The sequence below is a fragment of the Fukomys damarensis genome, unplaced genomic scaffold (genome assembly GCF_012274545.1).
Source record: "Fukomys damarensis isolate Sample0158 unplaced genomic scaffold, DMR_v1.0_HiC HiC_scaffold_39, whole genome shotgun sequence".
NCBI classification, from domain to species: Eukaryota; Metazoa; Chordata; class Mammalia; order Rodentia; family Bathyergidae; genus Fukomys; species Fukomys damarensis.
Genome location: NW_022900951.1, coordinates 78,116,301 through 78,137,434, shown reverse-complemented (window position 1 = coordinate 78,137,434; position 21,134 = coordinate 78,116,301). Strand labels below are relative to the sequence as shown.

The 21,134-nt window shown below is 37.4% G+C and overlaps 1 protein-coding gene across 2 annotated transcripts; it reads left to right on the top strand.

The window, feature by feature from the left end:
• Positions 1-7,891: 7,891 nt before the first annotated feature.
• Tspan6 (tetraspanin 6) lies at positions 7,892-13,072 on the top strand. 2 transcript variants are annotated; one of them, XM_033760448.1, is made up of 9 exons: positions 7,916-7,933; positions 8,423-8,439; positions 8,906-9,094; positions 9,397-9,471; positions 10,551-10,649; positions 11,021-11,155; positions 11,373-11,456; positions 11,932-12,038; positions 12,762-13,072. In XM_033760448.1, the coding sequence occupies exons 3-8, from the start codon at positions 9,083-9,085 to the stop codon at positions 11,998-12,000; spliced, it is 474 nt and encodes a 157-aa protein (XP_033616339.1). In that variant the 5' UTR covers positions 7,916-7,933; positions 8,423-8,439; positions 8,906-9,082; the 3' UTR covers positions 12,001-12,038; positions 12,762-13,072. The 2 variants fall into 2 exon arrangements, with proteins under 2 accessions (XP_010621690.1, XP_033616339.1); XM_010623388.2 differs by lacking the exon at positions 8,423-8,439 and having other exon boundaries at positions 7,892-8,107.
• Positions 13,073-21,134: the final 8,062 nt, after the last annotated feature.

Below are 21,134 nucleotides of genomic sequence, written 5' to 3'. Positions count from 1 at the left end.
AGTAACAGAAAAGAAACAAATCACCAGCGAAGGAAAGCCCATCAGAATCACAGCAGACTTTTCAACACAAACCCTCAGGTCAAGGAGAGCCTGGAGTGAGGTATTTCAAGTCCTAAAAGAAAATAACCTACAACCAAGACTGATGTATCCTGCAAAACTCTCTTTCAAAATGGACGGAGAAAAAAGATACGTCCATGACAAAGAACACTTGAGAAACTTCATGAATACTAAACCAGCACTACAAAGCATTTTAAACAATATCCTAGAAAAAGACAATAAAGATCACAGCACCAGGAGGCCCAACAGAGCAAATCAAATAGCCAAGGCAAGAAACTAAAAGGAGAGGACAAAAAATTTAAAAAAAATAGTCAACAAAAGGATAATAACATGACAATAATAAGTCAGTACGTATCAGTTATAATTATCAATGGCAATGGCCTCAATTCACCAGTCAAGAGAAATAGACTGGCAGAATGGATTAAGAAGCAAAATCCAGCAATACGTTGTATACAAGAAACACACCTAGTGCAACAAGAAGCCCATAGACTGAAAGTGAAAGGATGGAAAACAATTCTGCATGCAATAGGAGCCGAGAAAAAAGCAGGGGTAGCAATCTTATTTGCAGATAAAGCAAACTTCAAACCAAAACTGATTAAGAGAGACAAAGAAGGCCACTACATCCTTGTAAAGGGAACAATCCAAGAGGAAAAGATGACAATCATAAACATATATGCACCAAATATAAATGTCCCCAACTATATAAAACAAATATTAAGTAACATGAAAAACCAAATAACCACTAATACAATTGTAGTGGGGGATCCGCATACCCCACTATCACAAATAGACAGATCATTTAGGCAAAAAATCAACAATGAAATACTACAACTGAACCAAGCTTTTGAACATAGGGACTTATTAGACATCTATAGAGTGTTCCACAAAATCAGAATATACATTCTTTTCAACTGCAAATGGATCATTCTCCAAGATAGATCACATACTAGCTCACAAAACAGGTTTGAATAAATGCAAAAGAATTGAAGTTATTCCCTGTATATTATCAGATCACAGTGTAATAAAGCTGGAGATCAATAGCATAAGAAACTGTAGGAACTTCACAAACACTTGGAAATTGAACAACACTCTCCTGAACAATCAATGGATCACAGAGGAAATTAAAGAAGAAAACAGACAGTTTTTAAAAATAAACAAAAATCCCAATACAACATACAGGTATCTATGGGACACAATGAAAGCAGTTCTACATGGAAAATTCATAGCACTGTATGCCCGCATTAGGAAAACAGAGCAAGCTCAAATAAACAACCTAATGATGACCCTTAGACTCCTAGAAAAACAAGAGCAAGAAAAACCCAAACTCGAACAAGAGAGGAAATTATAAAGATTAGAGCAGAAATCAATGCAATGGAAACTAAGAAAAGGATAAAAAAAATAAATGAATCGAAGAGTTGGTTTTTTGAAAGAATAAATAAAATTGATAAACTCTTAGCAAACCTTATCAAAAAAAGGAAATAAAAGCCTTAGATTCATGCAATCAGGAATGAAAAAGGCGAAGTCACAACAAATCCCACAGAAATCCAGAGGATCATTAATACATATTATGAGAACCTGTACTATAATAAAATGGAAAACACAGAAGAAATGGACAGATTTCTAGATACTTATGAATTACCAAAGTTGAACGAAGAAGATTTAATATACATATTATGAGAACCTGTACTATAATAAAATGGAAAACACAGAAGAAATGGACAGATTTCTAGATACTTATGAATTACCAAAGTTGAACGAAGAAGATAAAAACATTTTAAACACCCCAATCACAATCTGAAATTGAAAAAGAAGCAATACTTACAAATTCATTCCTGGAAGCAAATATCACTTTGATTCCAAAACCTGGGAAAGATGTAACTAAAAAAGAGAACTACAGGCAATCTCCTTAATGAATATAGATGTAAAAATCCTCAATAAGGTGCTGGCAAACAGAATACAGAGGATCATGAAGAAGGTCATACATCCTGACCAAGTCAGATTTATTCCAGGGATGCAAGGATGGTTCAACATATGTAAATCAATAAATATAATACACTATATAATTGACACTTTCAGCAGAGTAGCTTGATACAAGATCAACACCCAAAAATCAATAGCCTTCTTGTACACAAATAACAGACTCACTGAGAAAGAAATTAGGGAAACAATACCTTTCACAATAGCACCCCCAAAAATGAAGTATCTGGGAATCAGTTTAACAAAAGAAGCAAAAGACCTCTACACTGAAAACTACAGCACTCTGAAAAAAGAGATAGAGTAGGATATAAGAAAATGGAAAGATATCCCTGTTTCTGGGTGGGAAGAATCAACATATTGAAAATGGCCATACTTCCAAAACTGCTATACAGATTCAGTGCAATGCCAATTGAAATTCCAACACTATACTTCATGGAACTAGAAAGAAGAATCCAAAAATTCATTTGGAACCATAAGAGACCTAGAATAGCAAAAGCCATCCTAGGCAACAGACACATGGCAGCAGGTATAACAATTCCCAATTTGAAACTATACTACAAAGCCACTGTGATAAAAACAGCATGGTACTGGCAAAGAAGCAGACCTGAGGATCAGTGGAACAGATTGGAAGACACAAAAACAACTCCAGATGCACTCAGCTACCTCATCTTTGACAAAGGAGCTGCCAGTCCCCACTGGAGGAAAGATAGCCTCTTTAATAAATGGTGTTGGAAAAACTGGATCTCAACCTTCAAAAGATTAAAAGTAGACCCTTATCTGTCACCATGCACTAAATTAAAATCCAAATGGATTAAAAATCTAAATATTAAAACAGAAACATTAAACTTGCTGGAAGGTAAGTTAGGCAGAACTCTGGAAGACATTGGCATAGGAAAAGACTTTATGAACAAATCCTTAGTAGCACAGGAACTAGCAGAAAGAATCAACACCTGGGATCTCAGCTTATTAAAAAGCTTCTGCACTGCAAAAGAAACCATCAACAGAACTAAGAGACAACCTACAATGTGGGAAAAAATTTTTACCAGCTGCTCCTCAGACAAAGAACTATTATCTAAAATATACAAAGAACTCAAAACAACCCCCCCCAAATATAAGGGCACAATTCTAAAGCGGGCATCTGAAATGAACAGACATTTCTCAGACAAAGAAATAAAAGCAGCAAGTAAATGTATGAAAAAGTGCTCCACATTACTGGTCATTCGAGAGATGCAGATGAAAACAACACTGAGATTTCACCTCGCACCACAAAGAATGGCTGATATCAAGAAATCACACAATAGCAAATGTTGGCACAGTTGTGGGGAGAAAGGGACCCTTCTCCATTGTTGGTGGAAGTGCAGACTGGTGCAACCACTATGGAAGTCAATATGGAGATACCTCAAAGAAGTAGGATTAGAGGTTCCATTTGACCCAGCCATCCCTCTGCTGGGTATCTTTCCAAAAGAATTAAAAGAATCATACCACAGTGATATACGTGCACCCATGTTTATGGTATCACAGTTTGCAATAGCTAAAAGTTGGAAACAGCCCATCTGCCCATCAGTTGGAAACTGGATAAAGGAGATGTGGTTTTTCTATAAAATGGAATACTACTCAGCCATAAAGAATGAGAAAGTAGATTCATTCATAGGTAAATGGGTACATTTTGAGGATATGCTCCTAAGTGAAATAAATAAGTCACACATATTCAAATACCGAATAGTTTCTCTGGTGTAAAAAACTAAAATAGTACTAGAGATCCTAACAGGACAATTAGCAACATGAAATAGGAAGAAAAGGACCAAAGGTGTAGGGACAGTTAGAAGGATAGGGAAAGGGGAACAAGGGAAAAGGAAAAAAATATGAGAAAATGTAAAAATGGAATTAAAGTGTTTGAAGGTGGGGAGGGAAGGAGGGGGTGAAGGGAGGGTGGGGACAAGGGGAAAAAATGAGAACCAAGACCTGGCATGTAAAGGTACAAGATCCCAGTAATGAATGTAACTGTACTGTCTACCTAGAATGTACCAATAAATTCAATTTAAAAGAAAAAAAAGAAAGTTACTGGAAGTTAGTATTGAATGGACAATAAATAATCCTCACTAAATGTTGAATATACAGCAAGTATTCTCCCTCTTTCCTCCATTTTTGGCATCAAATGTGTTTTTGTGCTCAGAAAGGTAAGAGATTAGAAGGATGAAACAGGAAAAAGTGAAATCTCTCTTGCCATTCTGAGATAACTAGGATTACTTCCTAAGTGATTGGGCAATTAGATTGAAGGCAAAAGAAACACTCAACAACAAAACCAAAAAATTCCCAAGAACAAGGCAGAGCTAGGGTAATACCAAGCTCTTTGTGCTTTGGGGCCTCGAAAGAGCCCTTGCTTTTAGCTGAATGTCTAACTTATTCCAAGCTAAGAGAACTGTACAGCAGCAGCCATGTATCACTACACAGTGGGTCTTGTTTCTGATGAAAGAAACAGAATTGGGCTGGGCTTAGACCAAGGCAAGTTACTTTCTTTGAACCTGTTTCTTCATTTGTAAAATGAGGACAGTGGTAGTGCTGACATCACAGTAGGTATTTTATGATGTATGAGGTAATAGGTAATAAGCACTTAGCAACAGTGGCTGGTACACTCCACTCTTACAGTCTTTAGGAATACTTTAACAAATGAATTTGTCCATTTGATTTGAGTTTGGGCCGTGGTTTAAATTAAACTGAATTTCTGGGTTTGGTGGCCTGGTGGGTGGGGGTGGGAAGTGGGTGTAGCAGGGTGGGAGGCACTGGTATAAGGTGTTGTGGCTATAGGGATGTTAGTTTCAATGCCAGCATTTGGTTTAATTTGGAACTGACTATTGTTTAAACAAAGAAACGTTGTGTTGTGAGTGGCAAAAGAAGGGAAAGGAAGAAAGTCAACATATTGGAAATGAGATGTGGCTTTTGCTTTAGCTATTTTATTTTTCTTTAGCCACAGAAATATTTCTTTGCTCTTAGGCTAACAATAAAAATCACTTCCAGGACATGGTACAAACCTACCCTTTAAAGGAAACTTTCTGTTTGAAATGACAAGGAGTTAGCAAGACTTCCCTCTTGATACTTGTTTTTAATACAAGGACTTTTCAGTTAAGATTATTTAACCTAGAGAGAAACTGTGGATATATCTGCCCGCTTCAGCCTTCTCTCCTGTAGTTGTGGTATACGTGGTATTTTAAACATTGAATGTCAGAATGTTTGCAGATAACTTTGCCTCAAAGTGTTTATATATAAAAGAGTATTTGATGTATATAGATAGGTTATTTGTCAATTCTTTCCACGTATATTTTAGGTCTGATTTTAGCATAAAATTTTAGTATAAAGCCTGGCAATGCAATAATTCATTCTTTGATAGCTGTTCCCATGGACCTCAGACGTCTGGCAGGATGTTATAGGAGCTAGTCCTAGGTCAATATTTAAAGCACAGGAAAGCTCTGTGTAACCAAGCCAATAAAACTTCACTGTTTTCTGGTTCTGAAGTTTCCTGTTTTCTGGCTTTTCAGTATATGTTTTAAACAAAGTTTTAAGCAGAAAATTTTGGACATTAATCTCTCCTCCATGAAAACAGGACCTTTTGTAATAGCAATATGGTAAAAAGCCCTTTGTGATATCAAGCTTGTGATGAGATGGATTGGATAGGGAACTGATACTGCTCTCAAATCCTATTCCTCAAGAGATAACAGGCACTTGCTTGACACTTGGTTTATGCCCTCAAAGAGCTCATCCTTTAGCTGAGAAACCAGACTTCAACAGATATTCTGTGCTACCACAATATAGACCAATTTACTTACAATATATAATATTGAAACATGAAACTGCATACACGATTTAAGGGTGAAAAATAGCGGAAAGGTGAGATCAGGATGCCTATACTACTTTATCAATCCATTTGTATTTAAATTATTTTGTAAATGCATTTTGAAAATGACTACATGAAAAAGACATCTCTACCCTGAGGTTTCCATGATAAATAAATCACCTATTTAAATTGAGGACAAATTAGAACTTATCATTTGGTCAGTCTTAGAGCCTAAGGGGTGCCAGAAAGCAGGAAACAGTGGGAATCTGTAGCATCAAGGCTCATTTTCCCACCCTTTAATGAGAGGCACAAAATTTTTTAAAAATTTAATTTAATTTATTTTTTTCCTCCTTGAGTTTATTGGTACATTTTAGGTACACAGTACAGTTACATTCATCACTGGGATCTTGTACCTTTACATGACAGGTCTTGGTTCTCATTTTTTTCACTTCATTTCCATTTTTTCATTTTCTCATATTTTTTTCTTTTCCCTTATTAGCTTTCCCCTATGAGGGGCACAAAATGAACTGATATCTATATCTTGATAAATATATGGACTTATTGTATATCAGGTTAAGCACTTCCACCTACATCCCCTTTGCTTTCTTTTTTTAATTTAAATTGAATTTATTGGCACATTCTAGGTAGACAGTACAGTTACATTCATTACTGGGATCTTATGCCTTTACATGTCAGGTCTTGATTATCATTTTTTCCCCTTGTCCCCACCCTCCCCATCCCCTTTGAAATAAACATTTACTTCCGTTTTACAGATGGAGATAACTTTAATACTTTGTAAAGCTCTGCTCATTTTTCATGATCCAAGTTTTCTAGGCCTCTAGAGACTTGTCTTTACCTTTGAAATCCAGTCAAAACAAAAAGGCCTCAGTTTTTGTTGAAAGTGTGCAAAGTGATGAGTTTTAAATAATTTTAAAATTCCACTCTATCTCTTTGGTTGACTTAGTACTGCTTCTGGACATGTGAGAAAAGAAGCTTTGGTTAGTCATTCCTACCTATCTCGCAAACAGTTTAACCTTTTAGATACAAAACTCTCAAATTCTAGGAAAATCTAAACAATTGGGAGAATTTCTTTGGAGAGAGGCAGACATCTTAAATCTAAATGACACGAAGTTTATATAAAAGAAAAGCATCTTGGATTAAAAAGCACAAGAATCTCTATTTTGGGCTTTGCTATTAGCCCGGTGGCCTTAGTTCTTAGCCAATCTGCGATCATTTGTTTCTTAATGCGAAAAATCACTGCGCTAAAATATACAGTGCCTTTTATTTTCAATATTTAATAAAGGAGTTACAATTACCTAGCATTCTCTATAGTACTCTTCCTTTTTAAAAATGGTTGAACTTTACAATTACTTAGATAAAAGAGTAGCGGGATAATGGAGTTTTGTAAACTTCTGAAGGAAATTCTAAAAACGATTATTATCTTTAATAGCTAGTTTTGGAATTCTTTCAACAAATGATTATTTCCCTCTATTAATACATTCTTATCCCCCCTCCCAAAACAATCTGAAAAACACAAAACAAGTGAGAGAGAGAGAGAGAGAGAGAGAGAGAGAGAGAGAGAGAGAGAAGAATCAGCCCATTTCCACTACCTAGGTAAATTTCACTTTTTGTCTAGATGCATGGAGTTATACATATTGCTTTGTAATATGTTTTGTTTCTCTTTGGAAATGTATTTCTTATGAGCATTTTTCCATGTAATGACATATTCTCAGGTCGCTTCTAAACAACTTCTTTCATTCTTTTCCTTCTTTCTAGGATATCAGAGTCCGAGGAGGCCGAATCTTAGAGCGATGCTGGTGCCGGAAATAATATGGTTAAGTTTTAGGGCGAGAGAGACGGGTAGGAGCAGGGAAAGATGCTTTGGGAGAGCATAAAATGAAGCAAGCTCCCCAGAAGACCTGCAATTTCTGACTAGAAGATTTGTAAGTAGTTTTTCATAAACTTCAGCAGGGGGCGCTCGGAAATTGTCACCAGTTTCAGAACAACCTCCCGGACTTTACCCTCTAGAAACTGCGCAGCGTTTCCGGCTCTTCTCAGCTGCAGAGGCTCGTAAGTTTTCGGAGAAGCTCGGGACTGCGCGTCTCGCTTTCCCGGTTCAAACGCCGCCGGTGCGGCGGTGCAGGCTCTGGGCTGGTCATGGCGTCCCCTTCTCGGAGACTGCAGACTAAACCGGTCATTACTTGTCTCAAGAGCCTTCTCTTGATCTACACCTTCATCTTTTGGGTGAGAGAGCGAGGCGCTGAAGGACGGTCGGGGACCGGGCCTAGGTGGAGGTGTGACCGGAGTGGAGGGAACTTGGGTCCGCAGTGCGGTGGCGTCTGGGCTGCCCCCGCCGCTGGCGACTTAGTGCCTGGGGCGTGAGCTTGGAACTCACACCGGGGTGCGGAACGAAGGAACCCACAGCCCGAGCCGGGCCCAGGCGGGCCAGGCATTCGCTGAGCGAATTCAACCCACAGAGCCAGAGGCAGGGCTTGTCTGGCTCCTCTGAGTGCACACTTACTTAATAGTACTGTGTCTTTCTTTTCACTGCTTCATAAGAGGGGAGTGTTTCACAGGTAAGTATGGTATGACTGCACTCCCGCCAGTCTGTCCTTGGGATTACTTCTGCATACAATCCCTTTGTGTTCAACCCTTAACTGGGGGAGGGGGATGTTTCTGGAACTAAAACACATTTTTTTTCCCACCAGGATTTTCTTGCTAAGTCAGGGGAGTAAAACAATTAATGAAGTTTTGATTCCTGCGGCAAATACTGTGTACCCTGGGCTTGTGTTTAATCCCCTCCCCCACAGATAAATTTAAAGAATTTTGGTAAGAAGTCTTGTTCACAGCTCATCTTTGTGTACGGATCTCCTTCCTACCCTCTTCCACTCTCCCCTTTTATCTCCGCCACAGGTTTGTGGCCACCAGACTTCTAAATTAATTCGAACACCCATTGTGTCTTAAATGCTTCCTGGTTTATAATTTGAAGATGCTAGTGTGTAGAGGGCCTAACTATTTCTATTTTCTGATTTTTTCACATAGATCACTGGCATAATCCTTCTTGCTGTGGGCATTTGGGGCAAGGTGAGCCTGGGAAATTATTTTTCCCTTTTAAACGAGAAGGCCACCAATGTCCCCTTCGTACTCATTGCCACTGGCACTGTCATCATTCTTTTGGGCACCTTTGGTTGTTTTGCTACCTGCCGAGCTTCTGCATGGATGCTAAAACTGGTGAGTGTTTTCCTTAGAATTGATTCTTGGTTTTAGAAAAAGCCTTATAAGTTGTAGGCTTTGTTTCTTGGAGCTGGCATTGCGTTTTATAATTTTTTCCTGTTCCTTATGAAAACTCAGCAAGTAACAGTTAAACTGCCAATTTCCACTTTGAAAATCGACATTTTAAAATTATTTTTCCTGCCCTTTTCAATAAAAGCCCACTGAGCTGACTGAGCAGAACTTTTTCCCCCACTTTGACTCCCTTTGCAGCTGTGTTATATCTTATTTATGCTGACTTGCGCTTTCTTTTTGTCCCACAGTATGCAATGTTTCTGATTCTCATTTTTTTGGTTGAACTGGTTGCTGCCATTGTAGGATTTATTTTCAGACATGAGGTAAGCCTGAAATAGAGAATCTTTTTTGGGGGGAGGTAGTGGAGATCAAACTCAGGACCTTGCACTTGCCAGGCAAGCACAGTGCCACTGAGTTAAATCCCCAGCAAGAATCATAATATATTAAAATTTATCTTCTAAAAGATAAAAATGGATTAAGTGGCAGAGTAAGAGAACTTTTAATTGTTTAAAAATCACAGCTGACTTTAGAGCTTACTTTTCAGCCTATAGCCGACAGTAATGACTTTCTTATAAAAATTGTGGTCCACTTTTAGTATAAATGAAAATTTGGAAGTCACCAGCAGAGAATTAAATTAAAAGTATTCATAATTACATGGGTACCAGTTATTTTCCTGTGTGAAAAGACTTATTCCAGAGGAGTTAGTTCAATTTATAACTTTATACTGATAAAATAAATACAAAACTGATAAGAAAATTGAAGCCTCCATTTAAGCCACACATTTTATATTTTTGAGACAGGATCTCGCCATGTAGTTTAGGCTGGCCTTGAATTCACTGTGTAGCCCAGGATGGCCACGAACTCATGGTGATTCTCCTGCCTCAACCTCCCAAGTGCTGGGATACTTAAGACTAGATATATTTAATGCAAATAATAAAAAACTTAATACTGAATTAGAAATAGGGTTGACCTGGCATTATTAGGAAATTAATTCAGTGTGGTTTTAGCTCATCCGTGAGAGCATTTTACATAGTATTAGTGCAGTCTCCCAAAGTAAAGTTTTGTAGCTTATTTCCATAGGCATCAAATTTGTGTTAAATTTAAAGTGGGGAAAGATTTTGTGTGTGTGTGTGTGTGTGTGTGCAGTAGAACAAGCAATATAGAGCTGCCACTGGGATAAGTACTTGCTCCCACAGCACTTTGAACTGTATAGTAGTTATTATCTCATAATGTTTTGCTTAGTAGTTCTCTCAGCTAGACTGGATCTCTTAATGGACAGAATTGAACCATGGAAGTTAATTACTACACATCAAAGGTATTATCATTAGTCAGATGTAAGAATTTCTTACTTTACCTAGAGCTAAAATATTTACTGTGTTTTGTTTTTTTTTTTTTGCTGTAGATTAAGAACAACTTTAAGAATAATTATGAGAAGGCTTTGAAACAGTATAACTCTACAGGAGATTATAGAAGTGAAGCAGTAGACAAGATCCAAAATATGGTAAGAGTTTATAGGAGGTGGCTTCTCTAAAAGGGAACACATTCCCTATCACTTTACTGAAAAGTATACGTGTTGTCCACCTGTGTGGGAAAAAAGTGGGAAGATACTAAGTGACATACCTGCATTTCATTCTCCTCACGTGTCCCTGTTCTCTTCCCTCTCCACTTACATCATAGACAAATACTGTTAGTGCCAACTATAGCAGGAAAGTAAGGCCAGTCCAAAGCTGTCACAGTTGATGTTTTAATATCAGTTGAGGAGAGAGATAAATGTAGTAAATGTTTTGAATGCAAATTTCAGATGATGTTACTTTAAATTTTTGACTACAAAGTTGTAATATGTACTCTAAATGCCTTTGTTGGATTTTTCAGTTGCATTGTTGCGGTGTCAGTGATTATACAAATTGGAAAGATACTAGTTATTACTCAGAAGCAGGATTTCCCAAGAGTTGTTGTAAACTTGAAGATTGTTCACCACAGAGAGATGCAGATAAAATCAACCATGAAGTAAGGAACCTTTAAAAACTTACTTGAAAGTATTTGAAGATTTAATACAGAATCATCTTTACTTAATTTTTACTAACATTAGTACACATAATCTGAAGTAGGTAGGACAAATAGGACTTGATACAGGTAGCAAAAATAGTATGATCAGAGAATTTATTCTCACAAAGAAAGACAGAGATTGCTTGTTTTGTAATTAATGTTCTCCTCCCCACATTAGGGTTGTTTTCTAAAGGTGATGGCCATTATTGAGTCAGAAATGGGAGTTATTGCAGGAATTTCCTTTGGAGTTGCTTGCTTCCAGGTAAGTCCTTGTAGTTCCATAGACAATGTTTCATTTTCCTTATAGATTTTCACTTTTAAGGCTTGAAGGTTTTGCTTCAGGGGCCTGGATCAAATGAGGGCAATAAGAAAAGTCACATTTTCACAAAGCTGTCAGTTAGCAGTCACAGTATAAGAAATACTTTTATTTTTCTTATAGTGGAATGATTTGTATGTATAGTGTTACTGATTTTGGTTTGTGATTGGGTTATAAATTGTTTCTTTTTTTTTAAGAGGGGAAGGGTAACTTAGATTGTTCCTTTTCTAACACTGGTATCCACAACAATGGAGTTCTCTAACTTTATATTTCTGTTACCATGGCCAATCATGACTTGAAAGTACAAAAAGCAACACAGTATTATCTCATAGCTGTACATATCTTTTAAAAATTCTGGGAACAGGCTTTGTGTGTGTGTGTGTGTGTGTGTGTGTATTTAATTTTATTCATATTTTTCCAGATAATTGGAATCTTTCTAGCCTACTGCCTCTCTCACGCCATAACAAATAACCAGTATGAGATAGTGTAACCAGCATATACACAGGCATATTCCTCTCCAACTTTAAGGTGTGTTCATTTTGGTTCTTAGGTCTGTTAATATTGATATTTGCTCAAGCTATGCATGTGATACATAGACTGAGTTTGTCAAGGTCTTGTCCAACAACATACTCAAACATTGTTTTTGTTATGTAAACCCTGCCACAGGTAATTTAGGTCCCTGTATATACAAGGCATGGCCAGAAAAGAATAACTTCGCTTGTCTATGTCATTTTCTCTGTTTATGCAGCAAAAGGGACCCTCTGGGTGTATATGTTTACATACACATATCAACCTAATCATCATAAATGGTCCCCTTCCTCACTTATTTTGGCCTAGATTGAAGAGAAATGAATCATAGTAAGTGACCATATTCATGAGGTTCCCTGGAAAGTATACTCTTTTCTTGACCAATATTGGCATTTCCCCCTCTCTTTACCTAGTTTTCATCCACCAGTCTTTATCAGTACTTGAGAGTGTTGCTTTCTTTGCAAAAAAAATTTGGTAGGAGCCATGAACTCATCTAGCCAGGAACTAGATTTAGGGGAAATGGTGAAATATTATGAGAGTTGTTGACTAGGGCACACTTCACATTTTAATTGAGCCACAGACTGGGAACACATAGAAAAATATTCAGAAGTAGGAATGTATTAGAATATAAGCAAATGAATATAGCTATTGAGTTTTGGGTAATGAGTAGTTAATTTTTTTCTTTTTCTTTTCTTTCTTCTTTTTTTTTTTTTTCTGTACCAGGAGTCAACCTCAGGACCTTGCGCTTGCCAAGCAGGTACAGCAGCACTGAGCTACATCCCTGGAGCCTAAATTAACTATTTTTCTTCAATTTTAGGACACTTAGATTTCCCCCTTTGAACTCAAAGACCACCTGGATGGAAGACTAGTGATATTAGTTACCAATAAGCTAAAAAAATTATACCAATAGACTTATTTAATCATTATATTTGTTTAGTACATTCTAAGCCCACCTTGTCCCATTCATATGATGTTATTGAAACTTTGTGTCCTTCTGAAACACTGGAAGAGCTAATAAACTGTAAATAAAGTAATACTGTTTCTCTTGACTTTTATTTTTTTCACTGTGGAGCTTTTGAAAGGCACTGTAAATTTACTCTTTTGATATAGTGTTGATGGAAACTTAACTCCTCTGCTGAATTTGCGATTGATTAGATGTGATAGAAAATTGACCTCTTTGAATTGGCCCCTTCCCAACCCAAATTATCTGGTTTAATTGTATAATTTGTAGCGAGAAAATAAAATGCTTCATTAGTCTCTGTTCTCCTGACAGGCAGAGTCACACTGTATAATTTAATTCCAGCTAGTCATTGGATAGAATCTATCATTGGAGTCTCTAGCGGGTGGTAACAGTCTAAGGCAGTGGCCATGAACCTATGGCATGCATTCTGCAGCCAGCCGGTAGTTGTCACTGAAAGCTCTAAAAGGTTCACCATCACTGGTCTAAGGCCTTGGGTCTAAAGCGCTGAGAGTAAAAAGCAATATCCATATTCTGTGATAAACAGGTTTTAGCACAAAATTTACATTTCCTTGCCTCAATATTAAAGCATTTATACTGATACAATATTTGCACTTCCCTGTTGGTTTGGAAGGCTCTAATTTTTACCTTAATGGTGTCAGAATTACTGTGTTTTCCTTAGGAATTTAGTGGAACTTCATTAACTTTAGTTAGAATTTCCTTCTCAGGTTGATAGTACTTGTCAATATTATGGTCAATTTTAATAGTCTTCATTTTGCTTTGTGACTTTGATTAACAAAAATAAATCTGTTGCACAATAAAGATTGTTTACCTGTAAAAGAATCGTGTTTTTCTCTAAAAATCTAGTGAGATGACTGTTTTACCCTGGGAAAGTGGAGCTTCATGTTTCTACCTGGAAGTACATTTTTGAGGTATGAAGTGTGACCGAGGCTTTGACTCTGTTGTGAAAAAATTAATGTCCCTGTGTTAAAAATTATTTCCTGTGGTAATATTGCATTACATGTTATGAAATGGTATATGCTTAGCATTGTCCTAGAGGTTAAATTTGGTGATTGTATAGTTTGCATTAAAATGTATAGAAAAAAGTTGTATAGGGAAGGATGTAACCTCTATCTTCAAGATAAGGAAATTAATAATTATTAAAATTTGTGTTGAAATAGGGACATTGTTTTCTTGGTTTTGAGTCTCATGCAACCATTAGTGAAACCTATTTCATCTTCGATTGTCACATGGTTGCTGAGTTGATGGTAAGGGGGAATCAATTACTGTTATGGATAAAATGGGCAAAAACAGATTTAAATAATAATGAATTTTCTGTACATGTTTTAAAATGCTTTGAGTTATTGCATAAAAAGGATATTCTCCATTAGAACATTTGATGGGATATAGCTTTTGACATAAGGAATGATTAAAAACAAGATTGAAAAATAGTGTAGTAAATCAGATTTCTGCCTGTTTAAATTAGTGAAGGTAAAGAAGCACATATTTTAAAAGATCATCAGAGCAACTTTCAAACAGTATCTTTCATGAGGATGGTATTGGGAAAACTAGTTCTAAAGTTTTCTCTACTTTTTCCTCATTATTAGAAGGAAAAACTATAGAAAATTAAAATAATGTAAAGTAGAAAAAGAAAAACAACATCATACTTCAGGTTGGCTAGTTTGTTTATAAGGTGAGTTTATTTAGGATGGCCAGTTACAGAGTCCCTTATAGCTGTGTGTACCAGATTATACACCTTAATTCTGAAAGCAGTGGGTATGCTGGTTTTACCTGATAATAGCTTGTGCAATGTGAAGTTCACTTGTCTTTAATAATTTGTTAATTAGAATAACTGATTAGAGTGAGGGGATCTAGTGATGTAAAACAAGCATAACCAGGATTGGCTGGATGAAGGACATCTGTGCTAATGCATGGCAACATCCCTAATGGCAGAGGGGGTGAATTTGCTTAGTGTTGCAGGCTTAGAATTTGCTTTTCACAATAAAGTTCTTTTGAAGTTTTATTTTCTAAGAATCTGGTGAATTTTATACTGTCTTCCACAATATATGTTTAAAATAATTATCCTTGTTTTGCCAGTTATATCCTGTGGGTTGCCTTATTTCTAGGCACCAGATTTCTCACTGGAGGGGGTGGCTCTGAACTGCACTTTGAAAAGCAGAGACCGGTACATATATTCTGAAAAATGTGGTAAGCTTGATAGCTTTATGGCCTATTTCAGGTGGGTTTTTAGGTTTACGTAGTAGGCATCAAACTTTTGTGTAAATACTTAACACAATTTATAAAGACCATTTCTGTTTTTCCTCAGAGCTTACACAAGGTTGAGATTTGCTATTTTTAACCCATCCAAATCAGTACCTAACCAATGATGTGACAAAACAAATTTGTTAAATTACGAGATCAAGGCAATATAAGCATATTTTATATGTGTGAATCAGGAAACTTTGGTTTCTTTTTCTTTTTCCTTTCATTGAGTTTATTGGTACAATCTAGGTATACAATACAGTTACATTCATCATTGGGATTCTGTACCTTTACATAATAGGTCTTGCTTCTCATTTTTTCCCCTCGTCCCTGCCCTCCCTTCACCCCCTCCTCCCCTCCCCATTTACAAACACTTTATTTCCATTTTTTCAGTTTCTCATATTTTTTTCCTCTCCCTTATTACCTTTCCCCCACCCTTCCCACTTTCCCTAGGAAACTTTGGTTTCTTTAGACCATTCTGCATGGGCTTTTGTGTTTGTAGAAAAAAAACTAACAGGATGTAAGTACCATTTCTGCTTTCCCTCATTGCATATAGTAGATACTTTGAGATTTAATATTTAAGTTTGCTGCCCCTTAAGTTGGCAAACTAAATGCTCCTGTTACACTTGAATGGGCTAAAAATAGTCCAGGTTCTTGTGCATGACAAGGAAAGAATTGCCAAGCATATACCTCATAATAAGTAACTACATTTAATGAAGAGCATGGGACTATAGCAGAAGGAACAGACAGGAAAAAAAAAGAGGAGGAGAGGAATGCTGATAACTCAGGCTTTCCGTATTTAAAGGGTCGGACGCCTCTGACCTCAGGTGCCTCCCATTCCATACCTCACTGGTATCGATGACATGCCACTTTTGGCATGCTTACCTTCTGAGCTTAAAACATGGATGATCATTAGTGTGGTGTTAATGTTTATAGCTGACTGAAGGGAAGGGAGTGTCTTCTTCAATTTCTTAGTTTCTAACTGTACTACTCCTAATTAAAAAAAGAACAAAGGGTAGTATATCAGAAAAAAATATAAATTGAAACAGCTATTGGGAAATGAGATTCATTTTTAAGTCCTTAATTTGAAACTTTATCCAGATTGCTTATGAGAAAGGAGCCATTGTCATTTAATTATAGCTTTTCTATTAGGTAACCCTATTGCATGGAGTTTAGTAGAATTAGGTACTTGTAAGGGCACAGTAAATACTAATGGAATAAATGAATGTGATTATAAAGGCTTTTAAATGTTCTGTGTGAATTAAGGTATCAATCCAAATATCTCATTCTTCTGTTCCCAGTCAGAAGCCACTTAACCTTAGAGACCACTGCTATTTTCCTCCTGGTAAAATCACTTTTTGCTGGTTTTCTTTCTTGAATTTGTTGATGTATTTGATAATATTGAATTTTTTTTCTTGTTTTGACCTTCAAGATTTTCCTGCCCTTTTAGTCTTTCCAATTTACTTAACTATTCAAGTTTCTTCCTCTTTTTCCAGTGTGGCAGCTCCCAAAGCATTGCATTTAACTTTCTGCTTTTAGATTATACTGAACTTACTTTTAGGAATTAAATGATCAACACAACTCAACTCTTGTTCTGAGGCTATGTTCTTTAGCTGTATGTTGGTATAGCAGCTTACTTTCATTCCCTTGCCTCCCCTACAACTAAAACCTTAGCATTCTGGACACTTAAACATTTAAAAACATCCCTCCTATAATATCTAAAGCATGAACAGTAGTAGGCATTAATTGTTACAATGGACTGAGTTGGTTCTTTCATTAGGGTGATATGGTTTGTGAGAATTGGGGAAGATGGGATAGCTGCTCTAGGAGTTTATTATCATTGGCTCTGCCACATTAATTTATTTATATGAGTTCTTTGGGTAAGATTGTCACTCTTGTTCAGATGGTGCTGTCACTGCCACATCCTGAATGTTTTTGTTAAAATTGAAGTTAGTTGGAAAAGCATTTTTGTATTGCAACAGAAGTTTCTTACTACCTTTCCTCAGAAAACTAGTAGTGATATTCTCAAAGCAAGCTGATAGGACACGGATATGCACGATTCACAAAATAGATCTATATGGTGTAGAGTAGATGAAACAGCTACGCATGATAATCACTGAAAAGCTGGAGTAGCTACAATGTGTACATGGGACAACACCGAGGATACACTACAGATTTTGAGAGGTGTGGGATGATAGGCATTCATTTTCACTCTGTTCAGAAAGGTCATGTAACTTCCTTAGCAGAAAAATTTCATATAAGAGAAAGTAGCCTATTTGCACTTTTTTTCCCCAACTTACTTTCTTTTCCAGAGAGTAGGTAAGAGAACTAAAATTTATTGAGCACTTAGTACTTGCTCCAGTTGACTATCATATATTGGGAGGTAGTGCTATTCCTATTTTCCAGAAAAACAATAATGAAAAAACTAAGGAGTACATTAAATAATTTCCCCCACATCATATAGCTGATATGTGGCAGATCTGAGATCATGAATTCAAATGTGACTCTGAATCCCATACATCTTTCCTTCTTCCTTCCTCCTTTTTCTTTTGTGGTATTTTGCCACAGAGACGGGGTCTTTCTAAGTGGCTGAGGCTAGGCTCAAACTTGTGATTCTCCTGCCTCAGCTTCCCAGAGTGCTGGAATTACAGGCCTGTACCACCACATCTGGCCAATGCTTCTTTTATTGGATTTTGCTACATCCTGTTGAGAATGGAGCCCAGGGCCTCTCCCATGCTAGGCAAGAACTGTACCTATAAGCCAAACCCCAGCTATGATGTTGCTGAATCTTAATAGCAGAGGGGATTATCTGACATAGACTGTAGCCAAAAAAATAGAAGAAAAAAAAGACATTTCCTTAAATATCTTTTGCTTAGTCTTCATTAAATACGAAATGTTTCGAAAGAAAGTCTCATGCTTTTGTAGGATGTTCATATACAATAAGCACACTTGAAAAACAAAGAATACCAGTTATCCTGGATCTCACAATATTATTAAACAAAGGAAATGATTAATATAAAGAGTTAATTGCAGTTTAAGCGTTAACCCCTCCAATTTTCTTTAATGCACCTTGTCATACAGACTAATGCTTCCTAAAGCTTATGAGATAATATTTCCTTTTATAAAGATTGTTAGTAAATTAACTCCCCACAAATCAAAATAAATGACCCTTTGCTGCACCAACACACATTTACCAGAGGCAGAATCACTCTCATCCTATAAGCACAAATTCAAACTCATGTTTTCATTAAATGGATTTATTTACACGTGTGCACATGCATACAGGACAACAGCAGTTTCCCAGGCAACCATGCCCCTTGGTGTGACTCGGGATCCCAGGGAGCTTGACATCACAGCTCAGCCTATACTCAGCCTATATTAGTTAGTTTCTCATTACTGGGACAAAATATCCAGCACTCAACAAGTTAAAGGAGGAGAGGTTTATTCTGACTCACAGCTTGTAAAACTTTCAATCTATAGTTGTCAGGCTGGTCTCCAAGGCAAGACAGAATGGCACAGGGCCATGGCAGCAGCAGAAAGCAATTAAAGAGAGAAGGCAGGGAGATAGAACCTTCCACATCATACCCCCAGTGATCTACCTCCTCCCAAGTAGTCTTCATCTCCCAACATCACATTTAGCCACAAACTCACCAGTGAACTAATCCACTGATGGTTATCACGCACTCATGATCCAGTCACTTCCCCAAAGCCCCACCTATGAGTAGTTGAGGCTTTGGGGGGACATCCAGATATAAACCATGACAGTTCACCCCTTTCCCCCAAAGATTCACATAAATCCCTTTATGCAAAATGCTATTAGTCCATTTCTAAAAGTGGCCAAAATGCTAACAGTTTTAGAACTGCTGAAAAGTCCAAGTCCAAAGTCTTCTCAGATTTAAGGCAAACTGTTAGCTGTGAGCTCCTGTAAAAATTAATGGAAAGTTAAAAACTGCCGACATACAAAGGTACAGGGTAAACATTCCCATTCCTAAACTGAAATGGGGATAGAAAGGAATGGAAGAAGAGCAAAATTAAAATTCAGCAGGGCAAGCATTAAATTCTGTAGTTTCATGTCCAGCATCTTGAGTAAATTGTCATGAAATGGGAACTCCAACAGACTTGGGAAGCCCCTCCCCTAGCACATTGCTAATGGTTGTAGCCCTCATGCCCTCTCTGTCTTAGGCTAGCTTTGCTCACTTATTGTGGCTTTCCTGAGACATCCACCTTCCTGACTTCTCCAAATTTCTGGAGTCTCCATCATGCATTTGGCTTCACATTGACAACTTCACACATTGCCTTATCTGGGGCACCTGCCTGGCCTCCAAGACCTTCTTCTGAAATCTAAGTGAAAGTCACCTTGACACCACAAACTTTCCATTCTGCACACAGGCAAGCCCAACACCATATGGATGACATGAAGGCCAACTACCAGTTTGAGCAGTAGCTCAGTTCTTTTGCAGTTTGCTGGTGGTTGCAAAGACCTCTGAATTCTTGAATGGCTAAGAATGGTGAACTGATTCCCGAAGAATTAATTTCCATTCTTTAGGCTGCCACCATTCTGGAGCACAGTGCTCTGTAACTTTCTTCTCTTTTTTCACACTTGAGTGTTCAAAGGGTGGGATCTTTACATTCCTCCCATGTCTTCAAGTATCTTGGTTATTTTTCTCATTGCTGAGGCAACATACCTAACACCCAAAGTTAAAGGAGGGTAGGTGTATTTCTGCTCACAGTTTGTAGAGGTTTCAGTCCATGTTCATCTGGGTCAAAGGCAGGTTAGCATGGCAGAGGGGCATCACAGAGGAGAAACAGTTCATGGAAAAGCAGGACAGGCAGAAGGCAGCCAGCAGCAAGGTAGCAAGCAGCAAGTGGCAGCAGCAAGTGATGACAAAGTAGCAAGCAACAGCAGCAGCTATCTTTCTGTCCCTCTTATATTTCATCCAGGCTACTTGCCCTTATACTCACACCCAGGGTGGGACCCTTAATCCCAACATCATATTTTTAATCCCAGCATCACACACGCTAGATCCATCCTCCTCCAAAAAGCCCCATTTATGATTGCATGAGGTTTTGGGGGACATTTAGATACAAGCCATGCTATATATATATACTGGGGATTGAACTCAGGTCCTTGTGCTTGTGAGGCAGGCAGGCAGAACCAATGGGCTAAATCCCTGGCCCAAGCTATCCTATATATTGCACTGATCCAAAGTACTTGTGTTATGGAAGGAATTGGTAAGTGACACATACACAGAGGCATAGAATGAAAGTAAAACAAGTAAAAAAAATTTATTTTGTCAACAAAGGCTGATCACACTTAAAAGCAGTGCCAGAGATCAACCACACACTAGGTTTATACACAACTCCTTTTATAGGGTTTTACAGCCGTGATTTTATTCAGGTGGTTACATTTCATTCTCTCAGTTCACATTGCTGATATACAAATTGCGATCACAAGATAGTTAAATTTCAACCCAGGAATTCTTTGTTACAATTCTTTGTTGTTAGGGGAGTTTACCTTGATGATTCACCTAGCTAGTTAGCCCATAGGAAAGGGGTTTTGCTGGTCAGGAAAACAATTAAACAATTGTTCTTTTCATCTTGACATTTTTATAATCATGTGGCTTACAAAACTTTGGAGCTCAGAGTCTTGATGTGCCCTGTTATCTCAGGATGAGGCCAGATGTCCTATTTTAATGCTTCCTGTGTCTGTTAATTCTGAACTAAACAAAGCAGATTTCAGTTAGAAGAGCAGAAGTCATCCTACATTTTCTTAACATTTTGTAGGTCTTTGGTTATTTATAAAAGTTTTCTCTATCACTTGGTTTATTTTTAATTCTAATCTTTTCATCAAACATGCTGTCCTCTGCTTCATCTTT

Coding starts and splice junctions, on each gene's coding strand:
- Tspan6 (XM_010623388.2), top strand. CDS start 8,021: ATGGCGTCCCCTTCTCGGAGACTGCAGACTAAACCGGTCATTACTTGT. Junction 8,108..8,905: donor TCTACACCTTCATCTTTTGG/GTGAGAGAGCGA, acceptor TTTTTCACATAG/ATCACTGGCATAATCCTTCT. Junction 11,156..11,372: donor CAGATAAAATCAACCATGAA/GTAAGGAACCTT, acceptor TCCCCACATTAG/GGTTGTTTTCTAAAGGTGAT.